The 20,317-nt window shown below is 39.8% G+C and overlaps 1 protein-coding gene across 1 annotated transcript; it reads left to right on the top strand.

Moving 5' to 3' along the window:
* Nucleotides 1-16,262: 16,262 nt before the first annotated feature.
* On the top strand, nt 16,263-20,204 carry LOC103411750 (double-stranded RNA-binding protein 1-like). Its single transcript, XM_008350376.4, has 5 exons — nt 16,263-16,704; nt 17,801-18,072; nt 18,304-18,514; nt 18,634-19,165; nt 20,010-20,204. The coding sequence occupies exons 1-5, from the start codon at nt 16,509-16,511 to the stop codon at nt 20,065-20,067; spliced, it is 1,269 nt and encodes a 422-aa protein (XP_008348598.3). The 5' UTR covers nt 16,263-16,508; the 3' UTR covers nt 20,068-20,204.
* Nucleotides 20,205-20,317: the final 113 nt, after the last annotated feature.

Genomic DNA, 20,317 nt, shown 5'->3' with positions numbered 1-20,317 from the left:
TGAGATACTTTTGTTGTTGACGAAGTAATAGATGAATCGGTGATAGGATTTTTACTACTCATGTGTTGGGCTTAAATCTCCTATTTTACTTGCAAGAATCACAAGGTTATTGTAGTATAAATGGATTTCGCAAGGTCATCTCCACAGGGATTATTAAATAATTCGAACTAATCAGATTCCATTTAATTATTGTAAAGTAGAAATTGAAGTGATTGATTTTGTAACCTAATTAAAATAAAAACGAAATTAATGAATTAAAATAAACAATCTGCAATATTAGAGCTAGAGAGAAAGAAAACAGTTTTGGGAGAATAAAATTAAGAAAGCACTAGGGTTCCACCATCACCTAGCAATCCTATGAATTTTTACCAATTACTTATGATCTACACATGCCACTTTGAAGATTAGATTTTCCTAATTCATATTCTACTTGGAACCTCCAACATAGAACGTATATCTAACATGCAACCCGTCCGGACGTTCGGATCAAATCTAAACATGAAAGACTCATTATGCTTTATGAAAATCCTTTGAAAAATCATGCAATCCTTAAGACGTGATATTCATCTTAAGAGAAATTACAATTATTAATCACAAGAAGCCAGCGTCAATTTCAGGGAACCTTCCGACCAAAATTGCATCAAATTACTTTTCTAAAGATCCTAATGGTGATCAGGCATTAAAACAATTAGATAGTTTTTATCCCGGTGATTAACAATTCAAAGTACGCATGCAATCAATCATAAGCAATTAAATAAAAATCACATATTCATGCTAAGGCTCAAGGCTTCGCCCTAGCAAAAGAAATTAGTTCCGCATATTCATAATTGAAATCATAGAAATATCTCTTAAGAAAAGGATTGAAAACACCTTCAAGTAGAAAATCTTCAAAACCCTAGCACTTCTCTCTGTCTCCAATATTCATTAAAATAAAGCGTTTTTTAAAACTGTAGACGGCTAAGCAATATATTTGCCAAGCCACCCCAAAACCCTAGAAAACATAACCCTAAATTAAATGATAAAAATTCGTCTAAAATCTAAACAGCCACGTTTTGACCCATAAGCTGCTCCAAAACTGGCCCAATATAGCTGGATCTAATGTTTGGAATATTCTGAACACTTTTCCAGAAGGCCACGAACCCATCCGAGGTCATCTTGGGCTCCAAAAACGCAATTTAAGCCCAAAACGTCATTTTCCAGCACTGCGCACTGCTTCTTTCTTTCATCGCCAGAAAATAACCGCTTGGTGGAAAAATCCCAAATTTTGATACGATCAAGCTAAGTGACTCACGAACGTCCTCCAACTGAAATTACTCCAAAATTCGTCCATTTGATCCTGTTTTGCTCCAGAGGAAGTCGAAAGTCCTATATTGAAAATACAATTCAAAGTATCAAAATTCTTCCAAAATATTAACCAAAATATACTAAGATTAGGGTAAAATATATAATATAAAATCTACTCATCAATCGACATGTGTTTTGTTGCGCTTGTATCCACATGCTTCCTTGTATCCTTCTCACTTGCCTTATTTGTTCCTCAGGCAGATGTGGTATCTTTTCTGGAAGCATAAAATGTTGAAGATGAGTACTCGAGAGCAATGCCAGGTAAGTAATCAGGTAAGAGGTTCCAGGTAGTCAGTTGTTTTAACTTTGTACTTGATCAAGATAGTGTGAAGCTTTTGAGAATTTGTAGTTGTCCTCCATTGATGAAGCTTTTGTTGGTGAAGCTTTGGAGTTGAAGTTTTGTAGGTGAAGCTTTGGAGTTGAAGCTTTTGTTGGGTAGCATGAATTGATTTTGCTTCACACTATCTTGATCAAGATAGTGTGAAGTTTTTGAGAATTTGTAGTTGTCCTCCATTGATGAAGCTTTGTTGAATTTCCTTTTTTTTTTTTTTTTTGGGAAACTAGAAATTGGAAAATGTGGGAGAGACAACATATACAAATTTTGCTTCCATACCTTGTAGTAAGAGATTGTGATGCAAGCCACACCTTGTAGTAGTCGAAGGTTTGGATGAACCATATAAATAGAATTTGCTTCGACGGTCTGAGAATTGTAGTTGCCCTCCATTGATGAAGCTCTTGTTGGCACCATAAATTGGTTTTGCTTCACACTGTCTTGATCAAGAGTGAGTGAAGCTTTTAAGAATTGTGGTTGAACTCTTTTGGTAAAGTTTTTGTTGACACCATAAATTGGTTTTGCTTCACACTATCTTGATCAAGAGTGTGTGAAGCTTTTGAGAATTGTGGTTGCCCTCCATTGATGAAGCTCTTGTTGGCACCATACATTGGTTTTGCTTCACACTGTCTTGATCAAGAGTGTGTGAAGCTTTTGAGAATTGTGGTTGCCCTTTATTGATGAAGCTCTTGTTGGCACTATAAATTGGTTTTGATTCACACTGTCTTGATCAAGAGTGTGTGAAGCTTTTGAGAATTGTGGTTGCCTTCCATTGATGAAGTTCTTGTTGGCACCATAAATTGGTTTTGCTTTACACTGTCTTGATCAAGAGTGTGTGAAGCTTTTGAGAATTGTGGTTGAACTCCTTTGATAAAGCTTTTGTTGGCACCATAAATTGGTTTTGCTTCACACTGTCTTGATCAAGAGTGTGTAAAGCTTTTGAGAATTATGGTTGCCCTCCATTGATGAAGCTCTTGTTGGCACCATAAATTGGTTTTGCTTCACACTGTCTTAATAAAGAGTGTGTGAAGCTTTTTACGAGTTGTAGTGTTTGCATTGTTACAGAGGGGAAATGTTTGAAGCAGATGCAAAAGGGCTGAATAGCTTGATCTTCGTACGCCATGCACTGAAGTTGTTATTGGCTTGCAATAAAACTTTGTTGGTGACTATAACTCTTGTTGGGCATAAGTGCTCACCTAGTTGAGTTGTCAAGCTTGAGGGTTTTTGATTATTTGTGAATGCTAGGAGTTCAAATGTACAAGTTGTACCACTCGTCTTCTGGTAGGTGGAATGAATGGTGAGTTGCTTTCATCACTTGGTTGGTGGTACGAAGGTGAGTTCCTTTTTCCCCTGGTTGGTGGCATGAATGGCAAGTTGCCAAATGATATTAGAGTACGGGTTGTACATTTCATCACCTGGTTGGTGGCATGAAGGAGAGTACAGGTTATACATTTCATCACCTGGTTAGTGGCATGAAGATGAGTTCCTTTTTCACCTGGTTGGTGGCATGAGTGGCAAGTTGCCAAATGATATTAGAGTACGGGTTGTACATTTCATCACCTGGTTGGTGGCATGAATGGCAAGTTGCCAAATGATATTAGAGTACGGGTTGTACATTTCATCACCTGGTTGGTGGCATGAAGATGAGTTCCTTCTTCACCTGGTTGGTGGCATGAGTGGCAAGTTACCAAATGATATTATAGTACGGGTTGTACATTTCATCACCTGGTTGGTGAGAATAAGGGCAAGGTGTCTAGGCACATTGTAGCAAGTGTCGAATGACACAAAATATGTTGAACCCTTTCAAAGCACAGTTGGCTAATGTATGAATGTGTTGAAATGTATGATTGAACGAATATACTGTGAAGCTGTTCGTTTATTTGTATAGTCTTGTTGACATATACTTAGACTTTGTTTCATGTTTGAAGCATTCATGTTGAAGCTTTGAACCCAAGTGTTTCATTGCTAGGAATGTAAGAGGATTAGGATCAAGTTGTCTAAATCACCTTTTTATTGAATTCATGCCAAATAGTCTTCGTTACATAGGCTGCGAACGGCTGAAGCTTAACACTTGTACAATGTGAGTTTACTTGTAATAGTACTTCAAGTGATCAGCGTTCCATGGATGGCCAAGGGACTTACCATCGGAGCTTCTAAGCTTGTAGGAGCCAGGGCAACTGATGCCAACAACTTCAAACGGTCTATCCCAGTTTGGACTAAGTGTTCCTTCACTCGGGATTCTGTCGCAGAGTAATCTTTTCTTCAATACCCAGTCCCCCACTTTGAAAGAACGAGGTTTGACCCTTTAGTCATAGTAGTTGGAGATGCGCTGGTTGTAGGCGACATTCCTCAAGTGAGCCTGGTTTCTGTGTTCCTCGACTAGATCTAAGTTGTTTGTCATTTTCGCTTTGCACGTAGTTCTGGACTAGAAATGTTGCCTGCTTAAGCTCAACAGGGACAACCGCCTCTGTACCAAAGGCAAGTGAGAATGGGGTTTCTCATGTTGATGTCCAATACGAAGTGCGGTATGACCAAAGAACTTGGGGTACAAATTCTGGCCAACAACCTTTAGCCTTGTCCAAACTGGTTTTCAAAGTTCGCTCGATTATTTTGTTGATGGCTTCAACTTGTCCATTAGACTAGGGATGAGCTGGGGAGGCAAAACATAAGTTGATATTGAACTTAGAGCAGAACATCGTGAACTTATTGTTGTCGAACTGTCGCCCGTTGTCAGTGACTATTGCATTGGGAATGCCAAATCTGCAAAGAATGTTCTTCTATACGAAGTCTTCTATTTTTGCCTCAGTAATGAACTTTGGCTCACTTTATGAAGTAGTCAACTGCAACGATTGCATAGTGAACCTTGCCCTTCCCTGCAGGCATTGGGTCAATCAAATCAAGTCCCCATTGGGCGAAGGGCCAAGGGCTGATCATAGGAGTGAGCAGCTTAGGAGGGGAGTGAGAAATAGTTGCGTAGCGTTGACACTTATCACATGAGCGGGATATTCTAATGGCATCTTGGTGGAATGTTGGCCAGTAATATCCGTGGCGAAAAACCTTGTGTGCTAGGGATCGAGATCCAGCACGATCTCCGCAAACTCCTTCATGTATTTCCCGAAGGACAGTTTCCGCCTCTGCGGGCGTAAGGCATCTTAGGTATGGTATGTTAAAACCCCGCTTGTAGAGTTGGTCATTAATGATCAAGTAATGGGTAGCCTTGTATCGAATCTGCTTAGCTTGGACTTTGTCATTTGGAAGGGTGCCATGAGCAAGGAATCTATAAATCAGGGTAATCCAACTATCTCCTTGTTGTAAGTTGCACACTTCTGCAGCCATGGTGCTTGATGCTGCCAACAATTCGACCTGAATTTTTCTCCCAATCTTGTCTTCCACCGCTGAGGCGAGGCGAGCTAAAGCATCTGCATGACTGTTTACCGCTCGAGGAATTTGGGTGATCTGGTAGTGGAAGTGCTTGAGCAACAATTGTGTTTGTGCCAGATATGCTGCCATGGAGCTATCCTTAACGTCAAAGTTGTTGGTGACCTGGTTAACCACCAATTGGGAGTCACTGAAGATATCAATTCGTTTAACCCCAAGGTGTTTGGCCAAATGTAAGCCTGCCAGGAGGGCTTCATATTCGGCCTCATTGTTCGACGCCTTGAATTTGAAACGAATAACATATTTCATCGCAACTTTGTCAGGGGTCGTAAGAACTAGTCCTGCTCCACAACCCTGTTGGTTGGACGAGCCATCAACATATAGACTCCATGCTGGGCCTGTTGGTTCTATTTTCTGAGCTTCCGAGGGTAATGAAACCACTTCTTTAGGCATAGAAACAATGTCAACGAGATATGTGAAGTCAGCGATGAAGCCTGCCACTGCTTGGCCCTTCTCAGCTGGCTTTGGTTGGTAGGAGATATCAAACTCACCCAATGTTATCGCCCATTTGATCATTCGCCCGGAAGTGTTAGGACTTTGAAGTATCTGTCGAAGAGGATGATTGGTAAGCACAATGATGGAGTGTGCTTGAAAGTAAAGGCAAAGTTTTCGAGCAGACATGACCAATGCTAGAGCCAATTTCTCAATGTTTGAGTATCGTGTCTCCGCATCTTGTAAAGCCTTGCTAGCGTAGTAGACAGGCCGTTCGACATTACCATCCTATCAAGGAACTTACTGCTGAAGCCGATACTGACAGATAGATAATGAGAGTGTCACCAACCTTAGGTTTGGAGAGCAAATGGGCTTTACTCATGTAGTCTTTGAGGTTCTTGAATGCCTCAACACATTCATCAGTCCATGTAATGTACTTCTTACTTCTCTTAAGTGCTTTGAAGAAAGGAGCACATCTGTCGATGACCTTAGAGATGAACCTAGTTAAGGCTGCCACCTTGCCAGTAAGGATCTGGATGTCTTTTGAAGTTATCGGTTCATTCATGTCAAGGATTGCTTTGATCTTCTCGGGATTAGCCTCAATGCCTCGTTGGCTTATCATGAAGCCTAAGAATTTGCCAGAGCCTACGTCGAAGGCACATTTGTTGGGGTTCAACCTCTTCAGAATGGTGAAAGTTTCAGATAGGTTGGTGATGTGTTGGTCAGCATGTTTGCTCTTGACTAGCATATCATCAACGTAAACTTCCATGCTCTTCCCAATCTGTTTGGCGAACATTGAATTGACTAGTCTCTGATAAGTCGCTCCTGCATTCTTTAGGCTGAATGGCATGACTTTATAGCAATATAGTCCCCTGTCAGTAGTGAAGGCTATGTGTTCTTGGTCAGGGGGTTCATGAGGATTTGGTTGTATCCTGAGTAAGCATCCATGAAGCTCAAGAGTTCACACCCTACCGTAGAGTCTATAAGTCTGTCTATGAGAGGAAGAGGAAAGCTATGCCTTTAAGTTTTTCAACTTCTGCCTTATTGCCTCGTACCGTTCAGCGTCATAAGATCTTTGCTTCTGTCTCACTGGCTTGGTCTTGGGGTCAATACTTAAGCGATGACAGATTATATCGGGAGAGATGCCTGGCATGTCCTCGTATGACCAGGCGAAGACCTCAGTGTTCCCTTGCAAAAAAGAGATCAATGCCAACCAAATGGGTGGTGACAAGGTGGTACCAATCTTCACCATGCGATCCGGATAATCTTTTGAGATATCGACCTTCTCTAACTCTTCAGCAGGTTGTGCTTGCTGGGTGAAAGAGTCATCTCGAGGATCGTCGGGTTGATTGTTGCCACTGTGAATATCCAAGTTGGCTTCGTCTGTGCTGGTCTTTATGACTTGGTCATGTATAGAAAGGGTTTCCTTGGGCACAGACAGGTGCTGTTGCTTGACCAAAGTGTTGTAACATGATCGTGCACTAAGTTGATTTCCTCTGATGTAACCATTGCCATAGGGGGTTGGAAATTTCATCAACAACATGTGTGTGGATACCATGGCCTTGAGATCATTGATGCCTATGTGTCCGAAGATGACATTGTATGTCGTTGGGCAATCAACCACCAGGAAGTTAGTGGTAATGGTAGCTGTGTAAGGGCTTGTACCAATGGTCAAAGGTAAATGTATGCTCCCCAAAGGTTGCACGATATCACCGGAGAAGCTTAACAGAGGGGAAATCGAGCAGTCGAGCAAGTGTTCAACTACATTAAGTGCCATGAAAGCTTCAGCAAACATGATATTGACCGAAGCCCCCGTGTCTACCAGGATTCGTCGTACTTCAAAGTTGGCTATGTGAGCTTTCACAATCAGTGGGTCGTTATGAGGGTAAATGATACCTCTTTCTTCCTCAGGGTAGAAATATATTGGATCCCAGTTAGGCTTTTGATACTTACCTCCCCTGATGTCTTCCACGTGAAACATTTGGTGGCCAGACCTTAAAGCTCGTTCACTATTTTTCATGGCCCTGTTGGAAGATTTAGATATAGGTGTGCCACCACTTATAGAATATATCACATTTACCTGGCGTTGGTTACGGTTACCCCTTGGAGGGTGAAAGAGGAATTGATCAATTTTTCCTTCACGTGCCAAAACTTCAATATGATCACGAAGGGTGATACATTTCTCGCCGTCATGGCCGTTATGCTCGTGGTAGCAGCAAAACGTGCCCGTGTTTTTCGTGGGCTTGTAATCCGGGTGCCTCGGTTTTGGCTTCAGTATCAAGTGTGCTATGCTGGGGTAAATAGCCACGCATGTGGCGTTCAAATGTGTGTATGCCTCATACCTCAGGGTAGGGGCTGTCCTAACACGTGCTTGACCCACTGTGTTGACTCCTGGGGTCGGGGATTATCATGGCGATACCCTTGGTTATCGCGGTAGTGTCCCTTACTCCTTTTACTAAAATGAGACTGGTGAGGATGGAAATCTTTCCTTTTGCCCTGAGATTGATATGTCTGTTGACTTGGTAAAGTATTAAGTAAGGCATGAGGAGGCACCGCTGCCGTTTGGAATGTCGAGGTCTTCTCATTTGGTTGGATCTGGCTTCCACTCCCTACTTGTTGATAAGGGGTGGTTGTGGGAGGTTTCCTTTGATATGTCATTGCCTCGGTGGAGGCATGGTTGTAAGCATGTGCCATCACCTCAGAGTAAGTCTTCCAAGTGTTGGCATTGATCATGTACTTGAAGAAACAATCACGTAGGCCTGCCATGAAGGCCTTAAGGGTGGTCTTGTCATCTGCCTCAACGCAGTAAGAATACTCATGGCTGAAACGACCAGCATACTCTCGTAGTGACTCGTCTGGCTTCTGGCAAATAGTGTACAAGTCATCTGTAGAATGCAAGCGATCGGTCTGGAAGATTTGTTGAGAGACAAACAATTTCCTCAGTTCCTCAAATGAGTCTACTGTCTCAGGTGGAAGACGGCAATACCAGTTTAGAGCTCCGCCAGAGAGGGTGGAGGGGAAGAAAAGACATCGCTCTTCGTCGGTGTGCATCCGATATACCATGGTGGACTCAAAGAGGTCAATGTGTTCAATTGGGTCCTCCCTTCTAGTATAGAGTTGTAAACCAAGCTTTTATTTTGTCTTTGCTTGAAGGGGGGTGTCGAGGATCCTCCTTGTGAAAGGGCCAGGCCCGGGTTGGTTCCAGTCAGGTATCTCGGCCTGACTTTCGGCCTTCAACTTGTTTACTTCCTCAATGAACTGTAGGATAAGGGGGTCTTGAGTGGAGTCATGTACCACTGGGATTTTCTTTCGTAAGTCTTCATTGCCTCTTGGAAGTAGGAAAGTTTGAGCAAGGGTGTGTGATTTTTCCTTGGACTCGCCGTACTGACTTCTAGGGCGAGTTTGTTAGAATACCTCAGAGTCCCTTGTACCTTCATGTTCATCTAGGACATGTCGTTCCTTCCCTAGATTGGCAGCTGGCCTGGGTCGTGGGAGGGGACCGAGTCTTTCAGAAACCCTTGGGTCATTGATCTTCGAGCATATATGAAGGGGATTCTCTCGACGTTGCTTTAAGAAGTCTCGACAGTCACGATAAACGGTTTTCGATCCTTCCAACCCTTTTGCAAAGAGGTGTCTTCCTCCATTTCTCCTGCTTCGGGTCGAAGCAGCTAGGTTGAGAGAAGTCTTATGTTGATCAATGTTTTGATGATTAGCTCACTCCTCATCAGGGATACCCATGTCGAATGAAGGTGACCCTCGGTGTTGGGGGGGTACCCAGATGATGGTTGATGTCCACAGGGGCAACAAGCTCGCGTGTTTGAGTACGCATAGTTTCGTGGAGCGTCTCAAAGAGCTTTTCATACTGCTCCTGAAGGACCTCATTCTTCATTGCTATCTTGTTGTTTTGAGCTTCTAGCTCATCGACTTTAGCTTAAAGAGCAACCCTTTTTCCTTCATTCTTTCGTTGTTTCGCACTAGGTGCAAGAGGGGTGTCATTCTGTGTGCTGTGGTTTTCTTCGCTCCCCATGTTGGAGAGGGATGCCTGGTCAAAAGAGAGTGTACGAATGGTGGAAACCAGCTTGACAAAGTTGAAGATAGTGGGAATAAGTGTCGTTCCCACAGACGGCGCCAAATGTTGATGCACAAAATCAGCGAGGACTTTGGTACAACATAAAATGTTAAGTTTGTGACCTTCACTAGATTGCTCCAGTCACTAGTGTGAATAAGTATGTAAATGGATAGAGACAGGGAAGCAAACACAAAATGTACGTGGTTCACCCAGATTGGCTACGTCCACAGAGTAGAGGAGTTCTCATTAATTGTGAAGGGTTTACACAAGTACATAGGTTCAAGCTCTCATTTAATGAGTACTAGTGAATGATTTAGTACAAATGACATTAGGAAATATTGTGAGAGAATGATCTCTATTTATAGAAGAGAGTTTCTAGTTTCATTCTGACATTAACACGTGTCATGTTGTGATTTGCTTCTGATGTTGACATGTGTCGCGCTATGATTGACTTCTGATGTCGACACGTGTCGCGTTGTGATTGGCCTCCTGGTTGGAGGGAAACTCTTCTGGGTCCTTGATGGTATAACGTTGACCGGTGCTCAGCAGTTTCGGGATTGGTCAAGTATGGTACAAACATACATCATACTATGGACTGACATGATATATGTGTTACGGAAAAGTTAAAAGTGTTTATGATTTATAAATTGGCTGAGGAAGCAATTTTAAGTACTTTTTAAAAAAACACATACATTCTCAAAGTCCTACCGTTAAACACAAAATATTCACCTTTTTACATCCAACACTTTTACATGAATAGCAAATCGGCCCCGGGATAGAACGAAAAACAAAAAAGAATCCAGCATTGGTTTGAGAAATGGTGTCATCAAAACTCCCCCTTTTAGTTTTTTTGGCCAATTAGGTTGTTATTTTTAAGGAAAACTAATGAAAATGACTTGAAAACTTTGAGTTTTAATGATAAGGTCAAAATAAAGAGTAGAGTGAATAGTACCAGGTTTGACTTTTTAGTATAAAAATATGTTTTTTCGTTAAAGTGAACAGTACCACGAACTTTTCGTTAAAACTCCCTTTTTTATATTCATTTTTGGATTTTTGTAGTTATTTTTGAAGTGGGATTTTGTTTGTTTTCCAATAGAAGTTGTGATGCCTTTGCTTTTCGAGAAGGATTAGGATTATTTTCCCCCTTTTTCCATCCCATTTCGTCATCTCATCTCACATTCTTTATTTTGTCTTTCTTTTTTTATAAAAAATTAATATAAGATGTTGACGTGACTTAACCGTAATCGTTCAAATAGGAGGGGAGGGAATGAGAGGGAAAAAAAGAGGGACTTGGATTGTCTGCCCTCTAATTGTGGTGCCCTCCCCGTGCCCTCCTGTTTTTGTGGTCACGGTTAAGCCACGTCAACATTTTATATTACTATTTCTTTTTGTTTTATTATTTTTATAAAAAAATAATATAAAATATTAACGTGGCTTAACCGTAACCACACAAAACAGGAGGGCACGGGGAGAGCACCGAAATGGGAGGGCAGACAATCCAAGTCCAAAAAAGAGGGGAGAAAATCCTACTCCTTTGGAAGTGCTATACTTAGCATTATAATCTGTTAGTTTATGTAAAATGTGGATTGTTTAATAAGTTGGTATGTAAGATCAACAATATATTCATGGTTCACTATAGAATTCAGGTTGTTTGAATTTCCAACGACACGAATGCTGGCAAAAAGAAAAATTAAAAGAAGTTTGATGGCTAGTATAATCTTGACGAATTTTCGCTGCATTACGGAGTACTCAAGTTTAAGTTAGCTGTAATCTTAACGAAGTTAAATCATTTCGTTACTATTTCATTGTTTTGCTTAACATATGTGATACTCTAGATGAAAATGACGTTAGAGCATGTCAGGTGATATTAAGGAATTGACTTTTGTTAATTTAGATTTCTTGTTCTTCAGACGGTTTATGTTAGGATGACTTCTTTGATTCTCTGTCGTGCAATGCACTTCATCATGGAATGTACAATGGGAAGACAAGGTTCTCCTAAGAGGTATTCTTATCGGCTTGAAACTTGAGCGAAAAGTATCGAAAATCTGACACCAATGCCTTCAGTTTCTATCACTTAGTAGTCGTTGTTTGTTTGCAAGTATGTATGTTTTGAACACCTCCTTGTGATGGTTATGCAGACATTTAGCAGTTCGCCAAGGCATCGCTGTGGTGGAGGTCGTAGCCAGGTCGAGGTGGCCGACGGAGTGGTGGTTAAGGCAATGTTGGACGAGGCCGAGGCCATAATTTCTCTTACCGCGCCACCTAGTAAGCTACAAGCATTGTTCTTGACTCTTATGTATAAATGGGATGTGTTGGAAAATATTTGTATTTTGGTTTATTTGAATGGTCTTCTGGGCTTAGCCCATTAGCATTAGGGTTTCAGTTTCTTACCTTTTAGGGTTAGGGTTAGTTTATTATAAATAACATGCTTTGTTATTCATTAGAGAATAAGTTAGTCACAATGTAGCCTCTTAAGGTTTTGTAGCCGTTTCGGAATTCTCGTTTATTAATAATATTCTTATTATTCTTGTTAGTCTTGTTCGCACTCTGATATTCAACTTGGTATCAGAGCAGGTTTGATCCTTCGAGATTTAATCTGCTTCTGTTTGCTCGTATTAGTTAGTTTGTTTTTTTATTTCGATATTAGTTGTTGGTAGTTTAAAATGCATCTGGAGCATCGGCACCCTTCACGAACTTGCATCTCACAGCTTGATCTGCACCTTGACTCGGGTCGTACCCGCATCGACTTCTACCATTTGAATATGTCGCAACCGATATGAAGTCTTGCAGTTTGACTTTGCACTGGAGTTGTTTTGTTTGCTGCAATCCCTTTCCTTTTGTTCGACTTGGTTACTGCATCCATTGAAAAAAAAGGCACAACAGGAGGAAAGAAGGAAAGGGAGAAAATAAAAAAGGAATAAGAAAAAAAGAGGATTTAAAAAAAAAAGTAGAAAAGAATAAAGACAAAAAAAAGTTGGTTTTTTGTTTGAAGGTTCACACAGGCACAAAGAAATATATAGTCTGATTGGTTGAATTTTTTTATTGTTTGTTTGGAAGTTGGAATTGGCATCGGCATTGGTATTGGCATCGGCATCAACATCGGTATTGGTATTGGCATCGGTATTGGCATCGGCATCGGCATTGGTATTGGCATCGGCATCAGCGTCGGTATTGGTATTGGCATCGGCATCGGCATTGGTATTGGCATCAACATCAGCATCGGCATTGGCACTGGAATTTGGAGTTTTGCATCCACATCTACTTTGGCAAACCCATGTCGTGTACCGCCATGAGTTTGATAGAGAGTGTTGGAAAATATTTGTATTTTGGTTTATTTGAATGTTTGGTCTTCTGGGCTTAGCCCGTTAGCATTAGGGTTTTAGTTTCTTACCTTTTAGGGTTAGAGTTAGTTTATTATAAATAACATGATTTGTTATTCATTAGAGAATAAGTTAGTCACAATGTAGCCTCTTAGGGTTAACCGTTTCGGCATTCTCGTTTATTAATAATATTCTTATTATTTTTGTTAGTCTTGTTCGCACTTTGATATTCAACTGGATGAACCTCAAAATTCTTGGTGTTTAATCCAAAGTGGATAGAGCGATTAGCGGCCAGTTAAAGTCCATTAAACAATAATACTGAGAGGGAAGCCATTTGTTTTCTACCTTGTAGAGGCTTGTTTTGGATCAGGGTATAAGCCCGAAAGAAAAGAAAATATTACATAGGATATCGCGAGGCTACGAGATCCAAACTATATCTGCAATTAGCAACCAACGACAAGAAGAAATAGCTTGCTAAAAAAAAAGACCAAAACTACATGATAAACCCAAATAAGCCAAATAACTATTATGACCTAAGAAAGATAATAATTATTTTTTGTTGAATCTATGGTTATTTACATAGTTGACATGTAATTAAACCATATAACCAGAAAGTAAATAAAATTGAAAATCTTGAGGCAGGTCTCCTCACAACCAGCTTCTCCAACTTTCTAATCAAATAATATCACGTCGCTATTTATTTTTTTGCTTAAATTCAATTAATAATCATATTGATACGATACGATACTGATAATTATGTAATTAAAATATTACCAACATTAAGAATATGAATGACTTAATAATCAATATATCGATATTGAGTGGTCGGACCTATCAGTCTGTGAGCCCTCCTGCCTCAAGATTCCAGTTGAAGAGACTCGACAACTCAAGATTCTGGTTAAAAATACTCAATAAAATGAAAATGGATAGCAACTAGCAAGAGAGCGAGAAATTATGGAGTAGTACGGTATCACCACTTCAGCCAGTGATACTTCCACTCAAATTTTGCCACGTGAAATTTTGTTTACATATGAATTTAATGTCTTTTTCTTGTCTATTTTTTTGTCGTTAAAAAAAATTAGAAAATTAGAAACTTAAAACTTAAATTAATAATAAAACCCAGTAACTATCCTTATCGGTGAGCCAATGTATTCGTACAGAAGTTTTGGTGACCGTTGGATTTCATCTGTGGCCAACATTGGTTACCCCTTAAGGGAGTGTTTGTTTGCCCTCACTAACATTCACTAAGCTAGATTTGACTAGTTGTCGAAATAATTTGGTATTTGTTGTGGGCAGGACTAATGAGAACTCGCCTTGACTAAAACCTTCACTAGAAGGCCTTAGTGAGATCGATAGAAAAGCATGGGACTGGTTAAGACCGTGCTTCACTTCGATGAACTTGTCTGCTTTACTTCGACCTTGACCTCTGCTACGCACGATTGACGATGGACCTGCATCGCCGATGATCTCCGTTGAAACCCAAACCCACAAAAGATTAGATCTTTATGAACCCAGCGGTGAATGAGGCACTCACTGACCTTGAAGGAATATGGGAGGCCAAGAACGTCGGTGCCCACGACAGTGACGAAGACATTGGCTGGATTGGGACGACAATAGCTTGGGGTCGTCGATGCTTGTTCTCCGTTAGGGGCAACAACTTTGGTTGCTGATGTTGATTTAAGTTTTGATTTTGAGCTAGGTTTTAAATTTGAACTAGGTTTTGATTTATGGAACTGGATTTTGATTTTTTTAAAACCTCCAGCTCACATCAATCCACTTGGCTCCAGGAAAGCCTGACATCCCCACCAGGGCCGAATTGCCTAGGTGGTGTGACATCATAATGACGTCACCCACAATTAAAAAAGATAAAAAAATAATTAAAAATGCAAAACATTTATAAAAAATAATTTAAAATATACGAATATACAATTATATATATATATATATATATAAATTTTTTTTAAATATCTAACCATATTCTTCCACCTTACATCACATTTCAATATTTTTAAATACTTTCAACCAATATGTTATTATCCGACATTATTAAAAATAAAATGACCTTTTATATTATTTTATAGAAAAAATAATAATATTCTAATGTCAGTAGTATGGGCTATTCAGTCCAAGGGTGAAAAGACGCTTGAGCAGTTCACTAAAGGCATTTGCTATTTACTTTCGGAGATTGGATTGCCTATGACCCATGAGGACTTTTCGAAAAACAAATTATAGGCTAAATAGCCAAAATGGTCCTTGAGATTTGCATAACTCATCACTTTGGTCCCTAACATTTCAAATCGATAAAAGTTGTCCCTGAGATTGTCCACCATCCATCATTTTGGTAATTCTGTTAAAAACTCCGTTAAGTGTCCCGGAGCTCTTGGCCGGAAGTTTGGGCAATTTTCAAAGCTTCGTAACTTAATCGTTTCTTAACTAAATTGGACCCATAATATATTAAAATAAAGATAGGAAAGTGTAGAATAAGATTATACCTTTTGGAAGCTTAATGGCTGTCAGAGATGGCGGGAAAAATTCCTTAAAGTTGACTAGTCCAAGGGAAAACTAGAAAACTCGCCGGAAACTGGGTAAACTTTAAACGTTCATAACTTCTTCAATAATCAACGAAATCAAGTAATTCAAAAATAAAAATCATACTTCTCGACGAGACGAAGAGAATGGCACTTTTTTTTACAGCAAAAGTGTCATGGTTTGGCCGAAAACGGCTCAAAAGTGGCTAACTCAAGACCAAGACAACCACTTTCGAGCCATTTTCCGGCCAAACCACAGCAAGTTAGTCGTCAAAAAAGGTACCATTCTCTTCGGCTCGTCGAGAAGTATGATTTTTGTTTTTGAATCACTTGATTTCGTTGAGTATTGAAGAAGTTATGAACGTTTAAAATTTACCTAGTTTTTCAGTTTTCCTTCGGAACAGTCAACTTTGAGGCTATTTTCCGGCTATCTCCGGTAGCCATTGGTCTTTCAAATAGGTATAATCTTATTCTACACTTTCCTATCTTTATTTTGATATATTATGGGTTGAATTTGGTTAAGAAACGATTGAGTTACGAAGCTTTGAAAATTGTCCAAACTTCCGGCTACGAGCTCTGGAACACTTAACGGAGTTTTTAATAGAATGACCAAAATGATGGACGGTGGACAATCTCAGTGACCACTTTTATCAATTTGAAATGTTAGAGATCAAAGTGATGGGTTATGTAAATCTTAGGGATCATTTTGGCTATTTAGCCATAAATTATATGTAAAGTGGACCAATAGATAAGCTAATAAGGATTCCAAAATCTAAATTGAATGATCCAAATTGATGAGTCCGGTAGATTAAAAACTTGAGATATGGAGAGAATCTCAATCCACAAAATTGTACTATATCAAGTTTTTAATTTTTCACGCATCACTCTTCACTCATGACTCGTCACATCCATTAAACCAGACCTGGATATAACAACTTTCCCAACCAACCTCCACAGAAATAAATAAAGAGCCGCACAACCAACAAACCTGAATAAACGCTTCAGAAACCCTAGAAGCTACCTGGATTTCTCTTAGATCTGTGGAAATGGAGGCTTCCGATTCCAATCTCTCTCAGCTCCAATTGCAGCTCTCGAACCAACCTCCGCCACAAAATCCGACACCGGTTCATCACCAATTTCTCAACCCAGCTCCGGTCCAGGACCAAGTTCCGGCTCAGCATCCGGCTTCCTCTGCTTCTCCATCAGCTTCTTCTGCTTCTGCATCAGCTTCTTCTTCTAAGAGTAACTCCTACCTCTTGCATTTTCATCTTTCTACTACTTTATCTCTGTCTGTTCCACCTGAAAATAATAGAAATTATTATTATTATTATTATTATTATCATCATTATTTTCAGTTGAAAGAACGAAATGCCAAAAAGCATTCACATGATTTCGTGCTACTGTTTTTATGTCTGGTTTTGGAGAACAAACTACATTTGTTATTCACTGAGGAAAATTGTGTTTTCAATTTCATATACCTCGAGCCTTTCGTTCTGTATCTGTTCGCGGCGATATGGCTGCACCGTGTGGAGGGAGTTATTAATTAATCATGAGACGAGATGTTGGCATCGCGTTTGATTGAGATGTGTTTTACTAGAGATGAGGCAAAAACTATCTTGAGCATGCCGTTACATTGCTTGGGGTGTGCGGGTAAAGTGTTCTGGCATTATACTAAGCACGAGCTCTTAACTGTCAAGTCTGGGTGTAAGGTGGCGCAAGAGTTGGAGCGTTATGGTGAGCTTGGAAGGAATCGAGTAGAAAGGGTGAAAAGAATAAGTTGTGGCCGATGATCTTGAAATTGGAGAGGCCTAATAAGCTTTGGACATTTTGTATGGAGATGCTGTAACAATTTTCTAGCTGTTAAAACTAATCTTCGAAGGAGAGGAGTACGGCTTGCAACTGAATTATGCTTTGATGATAACTAAGAACTTAATTTATCTTTATAATACATGTGAGTTTCCTGATCGATTGAATTGGAAGTATGCTTTGATGCAATTGGAGGAGATAAGCGAAATCAAGGGTGGTTTGATTGAATGCGTAATCTGTAATTAGGGTTTAGTGACTCGTAGAATTGCAATTTTGAAGATCTTTCGATAAAAAATTACTAGGAAATTTAGGGTTTTAACATGCACAACGACATTGTTGAAATCACTCAAAGAATGAAAAAAATAAATATGAAGCCTTGTTTCAAGTAATTATTGTTACGATATCACTTCGTTTATATTGCCTTTGAACGTGCATAAAGAAAATTCTTTAAATTTCACATGCTGAAATTGTTTTCTGTTAACTTGCAAAAGATTGGATCTTTGGAAGTTCTTATACATTTGAGTTCGTGTAGGCCTACCAGATCACTTGACGCACAAAAATCGACTGCAAGAATATGCCCAGGGAGCAGGCCTCCCGCTTCCGGTTTATCAGACTGTCAATGAAGGAAATCGACATGCACCATCAACTTTTAGGTCGTCTGTGTTGGTGGATGGAGTTTGCTATGCTTCATCCAACACATTTGCTAGTCGAAAAGCTGCTGAGCAAGATGCTGCTAGACTGGCCATGATCAGTATAACAGAGAAGATAAAGGATGAAGTTCCTACTATTCCTCCTGTTCACGAGGTTTGGTTTTCTATGCTCAGAGTTTCAGTTTGGGTACAAAATTTTTGTTTTAACATACTCTGAATTGTTCAAAAACTTGTTTTGTCAAATTAGCTTGCAACTCTTTTTTGGGGCATCATCACTATCTAAATGAAATTTATGCTTACTTGTTTACACTTTGCATTTACTAATGCAATATATAAAAGAATGGAAGATACTAAATTTTACTATATTCCTCTGGTTATTTTCCAGGATCTGGTGTTTTGCAAGAGTATCCTGAATGAATATAATATGAAAAGGAAAATAGAACCACCTACTTACCAGACATTTCAGGGAAATGCGAAGGTTCCTTTCTTTGTATCTTCTTTGGTTGTCAACGGTGTGTCCTATACTGGGGATGTTGGAAAAAGCAAGAAAGAGGCTGAACAGTTAGCAGCTCGTGTTGTTATTCAATCACTTCTAGGTACTGTTTTTTTTATTTAATTTTACATGTGTTTCCAAGGAAACTAAAATTACATGTTGTGAGTTAATGTGGTGCATGCACTTATTTTCGTGTGGCTGACTAATTGAAGATAAATTCAGGTGATTCTGAATCAGCACCCATTATGTCGGAGATCCTTAGGTCTAAATACAAACTTGCACATAAGAGCAAGGAGCCAGACTCTTCACATGCCAGTCTTGCAACTTCAGCAGTAAACACAGGACAAGGTTATGTGATCTCAACTGACACTCCAGTAGTCGTTGCACCTGAGGCATCTTTGGGAATGCATCCGCCACGCCATGAATTTATCAAACGGAAGCAAGAGGAACCAGCTTCTCAAGCACCCCCCCAGCTTCCCATAGCTTTTGTTCCTCCAGCTTGTAAGCAGCCCCTAGTTGTTGTTTCAACTTCCTTGGCCACAACCCCAACTTCCTTGGCCCCTGCCTCAACTTCCTTGGCCCCTGCCTCAGCTTCCTTGGCCCCTGCCTCAGCTTCCTTGGCCCCTGCCTCAACTTCCTTGGCTCCTGCTCCCACTTCCTTGGGCCCTGCTCCAACTTTTTGGGCTGTTCTTCCAGCTTCCAAAAAGCGGCGGAAGAACAAGAAGTCTGAAACAAACTTGCAGAATGATAATCAGTAAGTTATAGCTTATTGTTATTATCTTTTATTTCCCATTTCTTTTATGTATTTTGACTTGTGCTTTCATTCACTATAAAGATTTAAATACATGGATGCATATGTTGCTTTCCAATTTGAAGAATTTTGTGTATCATGTAATGTTTTTCTTTGCTTTGGTTTCCCATGGTACCATGTTTACCCCTCCCCACCTTCCTTCCCTCCCGAACCCATAATTGCTCAGCAATTTCCCTTTTGTACAAATGCAGAATGAGTTGGTAAAATTTTCTAGAAACGAAAATCTGGTGTCATAACTTATCAGGAGAGTAACTTAAAAAACAGAGCTTGTCTTTTGCTTTATTTGCCTTGCTGAGTATTCATAAGCTAATATGCCTGCTAGATTGTTTTGTTGTTTGGAGAAGGTATTATGCCTTTACATTTTCTTAAAATTGGTGTGTGCCTACGGAAAATTAATCAACCAAAAGATGTACATGATTGAGCAGGGATAAATTCTTTCAAATCTTGTTCCGCTCTTGGATTCTTATAGAGGGCAGGCAGTAGCAATGGGTTTCCTTTAGTATAACAATCATCTACAAAAAGGTTCTCAATCTTCAACTTGATTTCAAATAGAAAATAAAAACTTGTTTATGACGCTGTAGTATATCTTCTCGGTTTCCAGGTGAGGGGAGGGTAAATATATGTGTACTATGAATTCCTTTGAAGTTATGTTTGAATTTCATTTTAAAATACTTCAATCCAACTTCAAACCGTCATCATTGCATCAACTCTTGCTGAAGCTCCGTGTTTAATTGTTCCATGGTAATCTGTATTCGCTAGCTTAATAAGTGTATCCTGAAAATTGCAGGTTGCCAGCTGGTACCTTGAACTTGAATCAACCAGCATCTTGTGCAGCTTCGCAGTGAATACCATAACCGCACGGTATCTATTGCAAGGTGTAGGTCAAGCTCTTATGTATTTAGATTATGTTGTACGTTTAGATTGCATCTGTAAGATAAGACATCGCGGTTGCTTGCTTGGAAATCGGAAATGTTTTGACTCAGATTTATGTTGCACTTCTGCTTTGTATGATAGAAAATTTGCCCTACATTTTTATCGACGTCTGACTTTTTTTGCTTTGATTGGAATTGACTTTTGATCCTAAATTTGCTAAAG

The sequence above is a fragment of the Malus domestica genome, chromosome 09, assembly GCF_042453785.1.
Source record: "Malus domestica chromosome 09, GDT2T_hap1".
In the NCBI taxonomy this organism is placed as follows: Eukaryota; Viridiplantae; Streptophyta; class Magnoliopsida; order Rosales; family Rosaceae; genus Malus; species Malus domestica.
Note: the sequence above shows the minus strand (reverse complement) of the source record. Positions and strands in the feature narration are given on the sequence as shown.

What these genes read in the sequence shown, in the direction of transcription:
- LOC103411750 (XM_008350376.4), top strand. Translation starts at nt 16,509, where the DNA reads ATGGAGGCTTCCGATTCCAATCTCTCTCAGCTCCAATTGCAGCTCTCG. An exon ending in ATCAGCTTCTTCTTCTAAGA is followed by an intron (nt 16,705 to 17,800) that starts GTAACTCCTACC and finishes GAGTTCGTGTAG; the next exon opens with GCCTACCAGATCACTTGACG. An exon ending in TGTTATTCAATCACTTCTAG is followed by an intron (nt 18,515 to 18,633) that starts GTACTGTTTTTT and finishes AGATAAATTCAG; the next exon opens with GTGATTCTGAATCAGCACCC.